General features: G+C 38.3%; 1 protein-coding gene across 5 annotated transcripts in view; it reads left to right on the plus strand.

Annotated features, from left to right (window-relative positions):
• The window catches only part of KITLG (KIT ligand), an 87941-nt gene that overhangs the window by 43254 nt on the left and 31600 nt on the right, over positions 1 to 13087 (plus strand). For 4 of the 5 annotated variants that reach the window (XM_073327583.2, XM_073327584.2, XM_073327585.1 and 1 more), the window contains exon 3: positions 5174 to 5236. The exons of the other annotated variant lie outside the window; for it this stretch is intronic. In XM_073327583.2, coding sequence (XP_073183684.1) covers positions 5174 to 5236 — 63 coding nt within the window. The remainder of the gene's footprint in view (positions 1 to 5173; positions 5237 to 13087) is intronic. 5 annotated transcript variants of the gene reach the window in all.

Genomic DNA, 13087 nt, shown 5'->3' on the forward strand with positions numbered 1-13087 from the left:
TAATGATTCTCAACATTCTGTTCGCTTTTTTGACTGCCGCTGCACATTGAGTGGATGTTTTCAGAGAACTATCCACAATGACTCCAAGACCTCTTTATTAAGTGGTAACAGCTAATTTAGATTCCATCATTTTATATGTATAGTTGGGATTATGTTTTCCAATGTGCATTACTTTCCATTTATCAACATTGAATTTCATCTGCCATTTTGTTGCCCAGGCACCCAGTTTTGTGAGGTCCTTTTGTAGCTCTTCGCAGTCTGCCTGGAACTTAACTATCTTGAGTAGTTTGGTATCATCTGCAAATTTTGGCACCTCACTATTTACCCCTTTTTTTCAGATCATTTATGAATATGTTGAATAGGACTCATCCCAGTACAGACCCCTGGGGGACACCACTATTTCTCTCTCCATTCTGAGAACTGACCGTTTATTCCTACCCTTTGTTTCTTATCTTTTAATCAGTTACTGACCCATGAGATGACCTTCCTTGACATATCCCATGACAGCTTGCTTTGCTTAAGAGCCTTTGTTAGGGGAGCTTGTCAGTCTTTCTGAAAATTTAAGTACACTATATCCACTGGATTTCCCTTGTCCCCATGCTTGTTGACCCCCTTAGCAAATTCTAGTGAATTTGGAATGATTTCCCTTTACAAAACACATGTTGACTCTTCCCGAACACATTGTTAATTTATGTGTCTGACAGTTTTGTTCTTTACTATAGTTTCAACCAGTTTATCGATACTGAAGTCAGGCTTACTGGCCTGTAGTTGCTAGGATTGCCTTGGAGCCCTTTTTAAAAATTGGTGTCAAATTAGCTATCCTCCAGCCATTTGGTACAGAATCTGATTTAAATGATAGGTTACAAACTACTGTTATTAGTTGTGCAATTTCACATTTGAATTCCTTCAGAACTTCTGGGTGAATACCATCTGTTCCTTGTGATTTATTACGGTTTAGTTTATCAATTTGTTCCAAAACCTCCTCTAATGACACCTCAATCTGGGACAGTTCCTCAGATTTATCATTTAAAAAGAATGGCTCAGGTTTAGGAATCTCCCTCACATCCTCAGCCGTGAAGACCGATGCAAAGCATTCATTTAGTTTTTCCCCAATGGCCTTATGATGCTTGTGTGCTCCTTGACCAGATATAGATTGGAGGACAAGTGCTAATAATAGGAGGGCCAGATATTCCTGGATGTGATAGCTGACAGATTTCTTCAAGAAATAGTTGCTGAACGAACAAGAGGTGACACCATTTTGGATTTGGTATTGGTGAGTAATGAGGACCTCATAGAAGAACTGGTTCTAAAGTACAATCTTCGTTCGAGCGATCATGAGTGAATTCAATTTAAACTAAGTGGAAGGATAAACAAAAACAGATCTGCAACAAGGGTCCCTGTTTCAAAAGAGCTAACTTTAAAAAATGAAGGGAATTAGTTAAGGAAGTGGACTGGACCAAAGAACTCAAGGATATGAATGTGGAGGACGCTTGGAATTACTTTATGTGAAAGTTGCAGAAGCTATCTGAAACCTGCACCCCAAGCACGGGGAAAAAATTCATAGGCAAAGGTTGCACACCAAGCTGGATGAGCAAGCATCTCAAATAGGTGATTAAGAGAAAATACAAAGCCTACAAGGAATGGAAGATAGGAGGGATCAGCAAGGAAAACTACCTCTTGGCAGTCAAAGTGTAGGTATAAAGAGAGAACTGCCAAAAGCCAAGCAGAGTTGAACCTTGCAAAGGGAATTAAGACCAATAGTAAAACATTCTATAGCCATATAAATAGAAAACAAGGAAAGAAGAAGTGGGACCCCTAAGCACTGAGGATAAAATGGAGATTAAAGATAATCTAAGCATGGCCCAACACCTAAACACATACTTTCCCTCAGTTTTTAATGAGGCTAATAAAGAGCTTAGGGGTAGTGGCAGGGTAACTAATGGCAACGAAGATATGGAGATATAAATTACCTCATCCAAGGTGGAAATCAAACTCAAACAGCTTAATGGGACTAAATTAGGGAGCCTGGATAATTTTCATCCAAGAATATTAAAGGAATTGGCACATGAAATTGCAAGCCCAATAGCAAGGATTTTTAATCAATCTGTAATCTTGAGGGTGGTACCCTATCACTGGAGAATTGCAAATATAGTACCTATATTTAGGAAAGGGAAAAAAGTAGTCCAGGAAACTACAGACCTGTTTGACCTCAATTGTATGCAAGGTCTTGGAACATATTTTGAAAGAGGAAGTAGTTAAGGACATAGATGTGGACAGTAAATGGGATAAAATGCAACATAGTCTTACAAAAGATATATTGTGCCATACCAACATGATCTTTTTCTTTGAGAGGATGACTGATTTTTTTTTTTTTTTTATTAGAGAAAGGAAATGCAGCAGACCTAATCTTCTTGGATTTCAGTAAGGCCTTTGGAGACAGTTCCACATGGGAAATGATTAGTTAAACTAGAGAAAATGGGGATTGATATGAGAATTGACAGGTGGATACGGAATTGGTTAAAGGGATGACTACGACGGGTCATACTGAAAGGTGACCTGTCAGGCTAGAGGGAGGTTACTAGTGGAGTACCTCAGGGATCAGTCTTTGGACAAATCTTCTTTAACATTTTTATTAAATAACCTTGGCACAAAAAGTGAGAGAGGGTGCTAATAAAGTTTGCAGACGACAAAGTTGGGATGTATAGCCAATACAGAGGAGGGCCGGAATATCATACAAGAAGATCTGGATGACCTTGTAAACTGGAGTAATAGAAATGGGATAAAATTTAATAGTGCAAAGTGCATTCAGGGACTAACAAGAAGAATTTTTGCTATAAGATGGGGACTTATCAGTTGGCAGCAACAGAGGAAGAGAAAGACCTGCATATATTGGTTGATCACATAATGACAATGAGTTGCAAATGTGATGGGACCATGAAAAAAGCTAATGAAGTCCTAGGATGCATCAAGTGAGGTATTTCGAGTAGAGACAGGCAAGTGTTAGAACCATTATACAAGGCACTGGTGAAACCTTAGCGGGAATACTGTGTGCAATTCTGGTCTCCGATGTTTAAGAAGGATTAATTCAAACTGGAACAGGTGCAGAGAAGGGCTACCAGGATGATTCGAGGAATGGAAAACCTACTTTGAGAGGAGACTCAAAGAGCTTGGCTTGTTTAGCCTAACCAAAAGAAGGCTTAAGGGAGATATGATTGGTTTCTATAAATACATCAGAGGGATAAATACAAGAGAGGGAGAGGTGTTATTTAAGGTAACCACCAATGTGGACACAAGAACAAATGAATATAAACTGGCCATCAACAAGTTTAGGCTTGAAATTAGGCAAAGGTTTCTAACCATCGGAGAAATGAAGTTCTGCAACAGCCTTTCAAGGGGAGCAATGGTGGGGAAAAAACCTAACTGGCTTCAAGACTGAGGTTGATAAGTTTATGGAGGGGATGAAATGACGAGATTGCCTATAATGGCATGTGGCCCATTGGAGACTGCCAGTAGCAAAAATCCCCAACTGCTGGAGACAGGACACCAGATGGGGAGGGCACTGAGTTACTACAGATAATTCTTTCCCAGTTATCTGCCTGGTGGATCTGGCCCACATGCTCAGGGTCTAACTGATCACCATATTTGGGGTCAGGAAAGAATTTTCCCTGGGTCAGATTGGCAGAGACCCTGTGGGGTTTTCACCTTGCCCTGCAGCATGGGGCACGGGTCACTTACCTGTTTAAACTAGTGTAAATGGTGACAGGTTTCAGAGTAGCAGTCATGTTAGTCTGTATCCATAAAAAGAAAAGGAGTGCTTTTGGCACCTTAGAGACTAACCAATTTATTTGAGCATAAGCTTTCGTGAGCTACAGCTGACTTCATCGGATGCATACCTTATCTAGTTTTTGTAAAGTCCAGCCACAAGGAAGCTTGTGTGGAAGGTTGTTTTTTAATCCAGTTTTGAGAGCTCATTCTTAATCTTTCCCTGTTTGCTGTAGACTATGTTGATCAAGTGGTTTCGCAGCTTCTTTGAGAGTGTGTGGCACAAGCTGTCAGCATAGTCTGTGTGGTATGTTGATTGTAATGGATTTTTTACCTTCAGTCCTTTTGGTATGATGTCCATTTGTTTGCATTTGGAAAGGAAGCTGATGTCTGTCTGTATCTGTACAAGTTTTTTCATGAAGTTGATAGATTTCCACTCCATATGGCTAAATTCAGTGCCTTGCATAATGACAGGTTTCAGAGTAGCAGCTGTGTTAGTCTGTGTCTGCAAAAAGAAAAGCAGTACTTGTGGCACCTTAGAGACTAACCAATTTATTTGAGCATAAGCTTTCATGAGCTACAGCTCACTTCTTCAGATGCATGGTGAAGTCTTTAAAACATGATTTGAGGACTTCAGAAACTCGGAGAGAGGTTGGGGTCTATTTCAGGAGTGAATGAGGTTCTGTGGCCTGCAATATGCAGGAAGTCAGACTAGATCATAATGGTCCATTCTCACCTTGAAGCCTGAGTCTTAAACTGTCTGCTCTTTGACAGTATTACCATCTTAGATTCTGCCTTGAGATGACCACTGAATAAGGTCAACATGGGTCTGTGAAGAGTAGGGAGATAATGGAAAAGCAAACCAGGGGTCACCAAATGAAATTAACAGGCAGCAGGTTTAAAACAAACAAAAGGAAGTATTTTTTTTTTTACCTAATGCACAGTCAACCTGTGGAACTCTTTTCCAGAGGATTTTCTGAAAGCCAAGACACTAACAGGGTTCAAAAAAGAACTAGATAAATTCAAAAAGGATAGCTCCATCAATGGTTATTAACCGAGATGGGTAGAGATGGTGTCCCTAACCTCTGTTTTCCAGAAGCTGGGAATGGGCGACAGGAAACGGATCATTTGAAGATTACCTCTTCTGTTGATTCCCTCTGAAGCACCTGGCATTGGCCACTGTCAGAAGACAGGATACTGGGCTAGATGGATCTTTGGTCTGACACAGTATAGCCACTCTTATGTACACAATCCCTAAACACGGACTTAAGTTATTTGCAACTGATCAGTAATTTCTAGAAATTGTGTTAATTACTTTATAAAATGTATATTAACTACAGTGACTAAAATAAAGCCTTCATTTTCTTACCAAACACTAATATATTCTTTATTACCTGTTTGTTTGTTCTAGGTTGGAAATCTTCCAAATGATTATAGGATAGCCCTTAGGTATGTTCAGAAGATGGATACTCTGGTATGTACAATTACTTGAAATCAATCCCAATAAAATAGCCAGGCAATGATGGCTGCAGCTCTATGTGTCTTGGACCTCAGTGCTTCAGTCACATAAAATCTTGCTAATTACAGAAATCTTGCAAAAACTTTCAATTTTTTTAGACCTTTTCTTTGGGAAATAGTTTTCAATCATTATCCACTTTATTGAGTGGGAATGGGGAACATACTGTTTATTTGGATAAATAACTTGTTTTTATCTATGTTGGAGAAGACACTGTACAATGTTTTGTGGCAAGCGCATGTCCACAATATGTACGTAGGAGGCTGCTAAAAAAATAGAAAATACAGAGACTGATAGTTACTGAAACTATTTCCTTAATGAAGCTTCTGAGGGATTAGGACAATATTGTATTTCACTCACGTAATGATTTGCATCACTCTTTTTCCTGCATAATACTGTAGTTTATAACCACTCTTAAAATATGCTTTTTAAAAACATTACAAATCATGTGATGATCTAAAGAATACACTCTTGCAAATATTGTCTTTGGGTGATCTGATATTAGTTCTGGTTTTAAAGTTTCCCTCAAATTCATTTTATGAAGGATTACATTTGAAAGATTGCTACACTGACATAAGTTCAAAATTTTAAAAAGATTAATATGATGATTTGGGAAAGCCCTGGTGTAGACCTCTTTAGAGTGGAAGAAGTGCCAAAAGTGTAAGTTACTTTGAGCAATATACCAAACTAATGCCTGGCTAATGATAGCCCAATGACCATATGATCTAAGCCATTACTTGCATTAAAAGAAGATCTAGCAATGCAGAAAGGAACAAGAGAGTATAGGAGAATGAACAACAAGAGGAATGATAGCATAAGTACCACTGACAGTCACGGCAGTCACGTAGGCAATACTGGCAGTAAAATGATTGTACCTAATTAGGCAAGAGATCTGGATGAAGCCAAGCAGAAACAACTAAGATGTCTGTGCACCAATGCAAGGAGCCTGGGTAACAAAAGAGGAAATAGAACTACTGTTGCAGGAAGTGAAACTGAATATTAGAGGGATAACAGAAATATGTATGGTGGAATAATAGTCATGACTGGAATACAGAAATTGAAGGGTATGTGCTGTCCAGGAAAGACAGAAATAAAGGTACAGGGGGAGGAGTACATAGTATATTATGACAAGGTAGATTATTAAGAAATTAGAAGTGATGTATAAAACAGAATCTGTTGGACAAAATCACTTTGGGGAACAAAGGTAACTGAGGCTCCAATAGAATAGTGCTTGGGGTCTGCTACAGACCCCCGGGATCTGATCTGGATATGGATAGAGACCTCTTTAATGTTTTTAATGAGATAAATACTACTGGGAACTGTATGATTATGAGGCTTTTATTTCCCAGCTATATATCAGAGAACAAGGACTACTCACAAAAGGTAGGGTCAGATATTCCTGGATCTGATAGCTGACAGATTTCTTCACCAAATAGTCACTGAACCAACAAGAGGTGATGCCATTTTAAATTTAGTATTGGTAAGAAGCAAAGACCTCGTAGAAGAACTGGTTGTAAAGAACAACTTTGATTTGAGTGATGAGTTAATTCATTTTAAACTAAATGAAAAAATAAACAAATACCTCTGCAACTAGGATCCTTGATTTCAAAAGGGCAAACTTAAAAAAAAAATTACAGATTTAGGGAAGTGGACTGGACTGAAGAACTCCAGGATCTGAATGTGGAGAAGGCTTGGAATTACTTTAAGTGAAAGTTACAGAAGCTATTTGAAGCTTGAATCTCAAGCAAGGTGAAAAAAATGTAGGTAATGGTTGCAAACCAAACTGGATGAACAAGCATTGCAGATTGCTTATTAAGAGAAAGCAGAAGACCTGCAAGGAGTGGAAGAAGAGAGAGATCAGCATGGAAAGCCACCTGTTGGAGATCAGAAAGCATCAAGAAAAAGTGAGAGCTACCAAGAGACCTGCAGAGCTGGACCTTGCAAAGGAAATTAAACCAAAATTGAAAGGTTCTTTAGCCATATAAATAAAAAGAAACCAAGGAAAGAAGGACCACTAAGCACTGATGATGGGGCTGAAATTAAAGATAATTTAGGTATGGACCAACACCTAAATGAGTATTTTGCCTCAGTTTTTAGTAAGGGTAATGAGGAGCTTGGGTTCCATGACAGGGTGACTAATGGGAACAAGGATATGGAAGTAGAAATTACCACATCCGAGGTAGAAGTCAAACTCAAACAGAGTAATTGAACCCAATTGCCGGGCCTGGATAATCTCCATCCAAGAATATTAAAGGAACACACAAATGAATTTAAGCCCAATAGCAAGGATTTTTAATCATCTGTAAACTCGGGGGTCATATTCTGACTGGAGAATTGCAAATACAGTACCTCTATTTAGGAAAGGGAACAAAGGTGATCCAGGAAACTATAGACCTGTTAGTTTGACCTGAATTGTATGCAAGGTCTTAGAACAAATTGTGAAAGAGAGAGTAGTTAGTGATATAGAAGTAAATGGTAATTGGGGGAGAATACAACATATTTTTACAAAAGGTAGATTGTCAGCCCAATCTGATCTCTTCCTTTGAGAAGATAATCAATTTTCTACCCAAAGAAAAATGCAGTAGGTCTAAACTTCTTGGATTTCAGTAAAGTATTTGATAGAGTTCCTTGTGGGAAATTATTAAATTGGAGAAGAGGGGGATTAATATGAGAATCAAAAGGAGGGTAAGGAACTGATTAAAGGGGAGGCTATAACGGGTCATGCTGAAAGGAGAACTGTCACGCTGGAGGGAGGTTACTACTGGAATTCCTCAAGGATCAGTCTTGGGTCAAATCTTATTCAATGTTTTTGTTAATGACATTGGCATGAGAAGTGGGAGCGTGCTAATAAAATTTGTGGATGACAGAACGTTGGAAAGTATTGACAATATGGAGCAGGACTGGAATATCATACAAGACTATTTGGATTACCTTGAAGACCAGAGTAATAGAAATAGAAATGTAACAGTGCAAAGTGCAAGGTTTTTTGTTATAAACTGGGGATGTATCAGTTGGAAGTGACCAAGGAGTCGTTCTGTGATCGACCAATACACCCAAATCTATGAGCCATCAAATTGATATGAGTGTGTAGAAGACTAATGCAATCCTTGGATGCACCCGGTGAGGTATTTCAGTAGAGACAGGGAAGTGTTAGAACCATTATACAAGGCACTGGTGAGATTCATCTGAAGTACTGTGTGCAATTAAGAAAGATGAATTCAAACTTGAACAAGTGGAGAGAAGGGCTAGTAGGATGATCTGAGGATTGGAGAACCTGCTTTATAGGAGTCTTAATGTAATCAGCTTGTTTAGACTAACAAAATGAAGGCTGAGGGAAGATATAATTGTCTATAAATACATCAGAGATAAATAATTCCTCTTCCTCCCTGGTATTTAAGTTAAGGAACAAGTTGACACAAGAACAAATGTCTATAATCTGGCCATCAGTAAGTTTAGGCTTGAAATTGATTAAAGATTTCTAATAATCAGAGGAGTGAAGTTCTGGGGAGAAAAAAACTTAACTGTCTTCAAGATTGCGCTTGTTAAATTTGTAGAGGGTATGATATGAAACTGTTTACAATGTAACCGATCTGTGACTGCTAGTAGCAGATATTCCCCAGCAGCCAGTGATGGGACAGAAGGGGAAGGGCTCTGCGTTACTATAGAGAATTCTTTACCAAGTGTCTGGCTGATGGGTTTTGCCCACATGCCCAGTGTCTAACTGGTCCCCATATTTGGGGTCAGGAGAGAATTTCTGCCCAGGTCAGATTGGAAGAGACCCTGAGGAGGAGGGGATTTGCCCTCCTCTGCAGTGTGGGGCATGAGTCAGTTGCTAGTTTGAATGAGAGTAAATGGTGGATTTTCTGTAATTAGAATTCTTTAAATCAAGGTTTGAGGACTTCAGTAACTCAGCCAGAGGTTAGGGGTCTATTACAGGAGTGGGTTTGTGAGATTCTGTGGCCTGCAATGTGCACAAGGTCAGAGTAGATGATCATGATGGTCCCTTCTGGCCTTAAAGTCTCAAGTCTCTAAATAACTGTGCACATTATATAATATATAAATAGAACATAAGAACGGCCATACTGGGTCAGATCAAAGGTCCATCTAGCCCAGTAGCCTCTCCTCTGATAGTGGCCGATGCCAGGTGCCCCAGAGGGAATGAACAGAACAGGCAATCATCAACTGATCCATCCCCTGTCGCTCATTCCCAGCCTCTGGCAAACAGAGGCTATGGACAGCGTCCCCGCCCATCCTGGCTAATAGCCATTGATGAACCTATCTTTCTTGAACTTATCTAGCTCTTTTTTGAACCCTGCTATAGTCCTGTATTAGCTGTGTATTATTCAACAGATGTAAAAAGTAACGTTGTTGGCTATCATACTTGTAACTAGAGCTGTGTGAAATTTTCATTATGAAAACCAAAATCATGCACAGTGGACATAGTTCAGTAAATTCTCATTATTGCCAATCTCAAGAGATCAAAAAAATCACGTGACTTGCTCAACAATCCATGAGGGCTTGGGGGCTTTTGTTTTTTGGTTCTTTTGTTTGTTTGGGGGGGGGGGTTTATACCCCAAAAATACAATAGTCTGTCTTATTTTTGAACGCCCGTGCCCATCCTTAATGTGTGTGGCATCAGTGTTGCACTGGGGCAGAATAGATGGTTATGAGTTCTATTGAAGCTTGGAGGTTTGCACGAACCAAAAATCCCAAGTTAACCTCAAGGAGTGCAAATTATACCTGATATCTTAGGCTAATTAAACTCAGCTGAACAAAATATTTTCTTTGCATCATTTGTTATTGTGAGTCCTTTCTGAATCCAATATGGTCTAATATATATTATAGATTACAATTTTTGATGAGTCCCAAACAGCAGTCATCCAAAAACAAGGAAATAGTAACAGGCTGCTGTAGCTGCACATAACATGCTTTCAAATCACAGATATTTGATATCTATCTTCCATGTCTCAAAGATTTACATCGGGGTGGTCTTTAAAAGTGCAAAAGTTAGACTCAACTCTAGCCTCTTATCCTTCCAGATCAGTGAACTAAACTGACAGAACTATGTGGGAAGTAAACATTATCACTATTTGCACTGTTTTCTCTATTAGTTTCCAGTTCATCCCATCTGGTACCTCTCATGAAATATGTATTTTAAAAAAAAATCAATACTCTAAGGTTTTTTAAACATTCAATTTAAGATCTTATTACTTTGTCTGTAACTGAAGAGTTTTAAGATTAATTCAGACCAGAAAGTTTTCTTTAATGCCCTGCAGGATGGATTGATTTATATGAAAGTGATTTAAATCACTGATTTTAATCATGTTTTACATTTGTACTTTTCAGTAACTTTGCTAAAGAGAGGATAAGATATTAATTAGTAACTATTTAAAACTTGTTCATTTACCCTAAATTAGGTGCCTTTTTTTTGCTAACTAGGAGTATATCCTATATCTATATATATTTATTTAACAATTATACAGCTTAATTTACATTTATTCAGATAGTTAATTTTTACAATTTTTATTTGTTACAAAATAGTGAACAATGCATTTATTATTTACTAGGATTTCTTTGTTTACTTGTGATTTGTGTCAAGCTCTATTTGGAAATTCAAATTCCATTAAAATGCACAAAATAGCATTTAAAAAAAAATTAACAAAAACTACCTTAAAGGTGCTGGATGCATTAAAAAAAATCAAACACATTATCAAAACATGTTTGTCATTTAAAACTGATTTATTAAATGAAGTAAAAAGTAGAGTTCATGAATTGAACTCATTGTTTCTGGTCACTGGTTCCTTCATGATTTTAGAGCTAGTAGATCTCATCCTCTCATACCCAGTTTTATTCATAGATTGGAAGAAGAAAACAAGGTTTCCTGCTTTTTCAATCCCATTGGTTTTTACTTTTAATGAACTGAATTGAAGAAAATATTCTCTCTGCACCTGCAGAAGAGGCTACTGCTGTAGCACTTCAGCAAACTCTAGTTTCAAGTTCTTAACCAATGGCTTCCACAAATTTAGTGCTCTGAGTTTCTCTAAAACTTTGCAGAAAACATGTACTGCTTAATATTATTTTTCATTTAATGCAAAGTTTTAATTATTTAAGACCTAAATTTAATTTGTAAATTTCACATTTAATTTTAAATAGGTTTATTTAAAAGAACTGTGTATTTAATTTTTTTATCTGATTTTTTTAATTGAAAAAATATTGGTTTTTATCCATCCTGATTCCCTGATTTATAAAGTGAACAAGAATGTGACTTTTGTAATCACCAAAACATCATATAATACTATGACCCCCTATAATAGGTAGTAATCTGATTGTTAGTCCAGTTTGCATCCTACATTGATTAAATATAGTTTAGATGTAATGGTGTTTTGTTTTGGCCCAACAAGTTTCCTTTCAGCAGTATTGCCTTTAAGAATTGGTGGCTATAAAACATGCAAACTTTGGCTGTACAATGTATTTCATTAAGTACAGTGTTTTCATGGCCATGGCATCTGGCTGCATCACATCTAAAAACTAACATCCATATGTATTCACAATGAGCAGCAATACTAACTCACCAAGACACAAATAGGAAGAGACAATGCCTCAGTTTAGAGACTTTTGGCAAAGGGTTGGCTGAATAAATGCCCTTTGATTTGGGTTCTGACAGATTCCTGCAAGCAAAGAAACCCATAGCTGGAGCCTCTCCGGCAAATGTTCTGCCTTCAGTCCTGAAAAGTGCACATCTAGGGACTGAGGAAAGTGCCTTACTTTATCAGACACTTCGTATGGTGCATGAAGTGGGAAATGGTATCTATTGTAGCCGCTCCAAAGCTTTATAGATTAAAAGTAGAAAGGTAAATTGCATAGAAAGCAGATGGGAAACCAGTGCAGTGCATGTAACGTGTTCAAACTGACCAACTCCATTAAGCAGAAGGGTTCTTGCATTATGCACTAGCTGAGTAGCTCTCAGAGTAGATCCAAATAGAGTGCATTGCAGAAGTCTAACCTGGAGGTAAAAGGCAAGGTCTGAATGAAAAGAAACTGCAATCTCTTCGCTAAATGCAGAAAGATAAAAGCTTCTACTGCTACTTCCTGGGAGCATAAGAGCAGTCAGGTAAAAAGTACCCAGAGATGTAAATCTCTTTGTCGGGGGCAGAAATAACTAGTACAGATGGAGCAGTGGTAAATTTCTCAGTTCCATTAACTATTTCTCTCTGTCAACTATTATCACATCTGTGCTTTTGAACACACTTCAGCCAGCTTATTCTCATCCCTATCTTTGATCTTTCCCTACTGAGAAAGCAAGGAAAGTGCACAGCTTGTCTCTGATGAGAAGGAAATTTAGAGCTGAATATCATCAGTCTGCTGACAGCATTAGAAGTCAAAGCCCTTCATGACTCTCCTAGAGATCTCACTTATTGAGCAAAAAGGGCAACAAATTAGAATCATGCTGGAAACACAGAATTTTTGTATTCTACATTACAAGATATTGTTTGTAGTGCTGCTCTAGTGGTAGCAGAGTCAGTGCAGGTGATGAGCTGTCTGGACCATTAGGGGTGTGTGGAAGGGCACAGTATCAGACCTGTCCCTACTACAGAATAAAGGTCAACAAGGCTTCTACTCTTTGCTCTTTCTAATGCCCTCCTGTTCGTGCTCCTATACAAATGGAGCAGAGAGGCAAGGCCAGGCATTGTCAATTGCACAATGCCCAAAATGTCACTGTTCGTTACACATTTCCCATTCCCAGACCTGAAGGAAGAGCTCTGTGTAAGCTCAAAACTTCTCTCACTAACAGAAGCTGGTCCAATAAAA

Source organism: Lepidochelys kempii, chromosome 1, assembly GCF_965140285.1.
Source record: "Lepidochelys kempii isolate rLepKem1 chromosome 1, rLepKem1.hap1, whole genome shotgun sequence".
Classification (NCBI taxonomy): Eukaryota; Metazoa; Chordata; order Testudines; family Cheloniidae; genus Lepidochelys; species Lepidochelys kempii.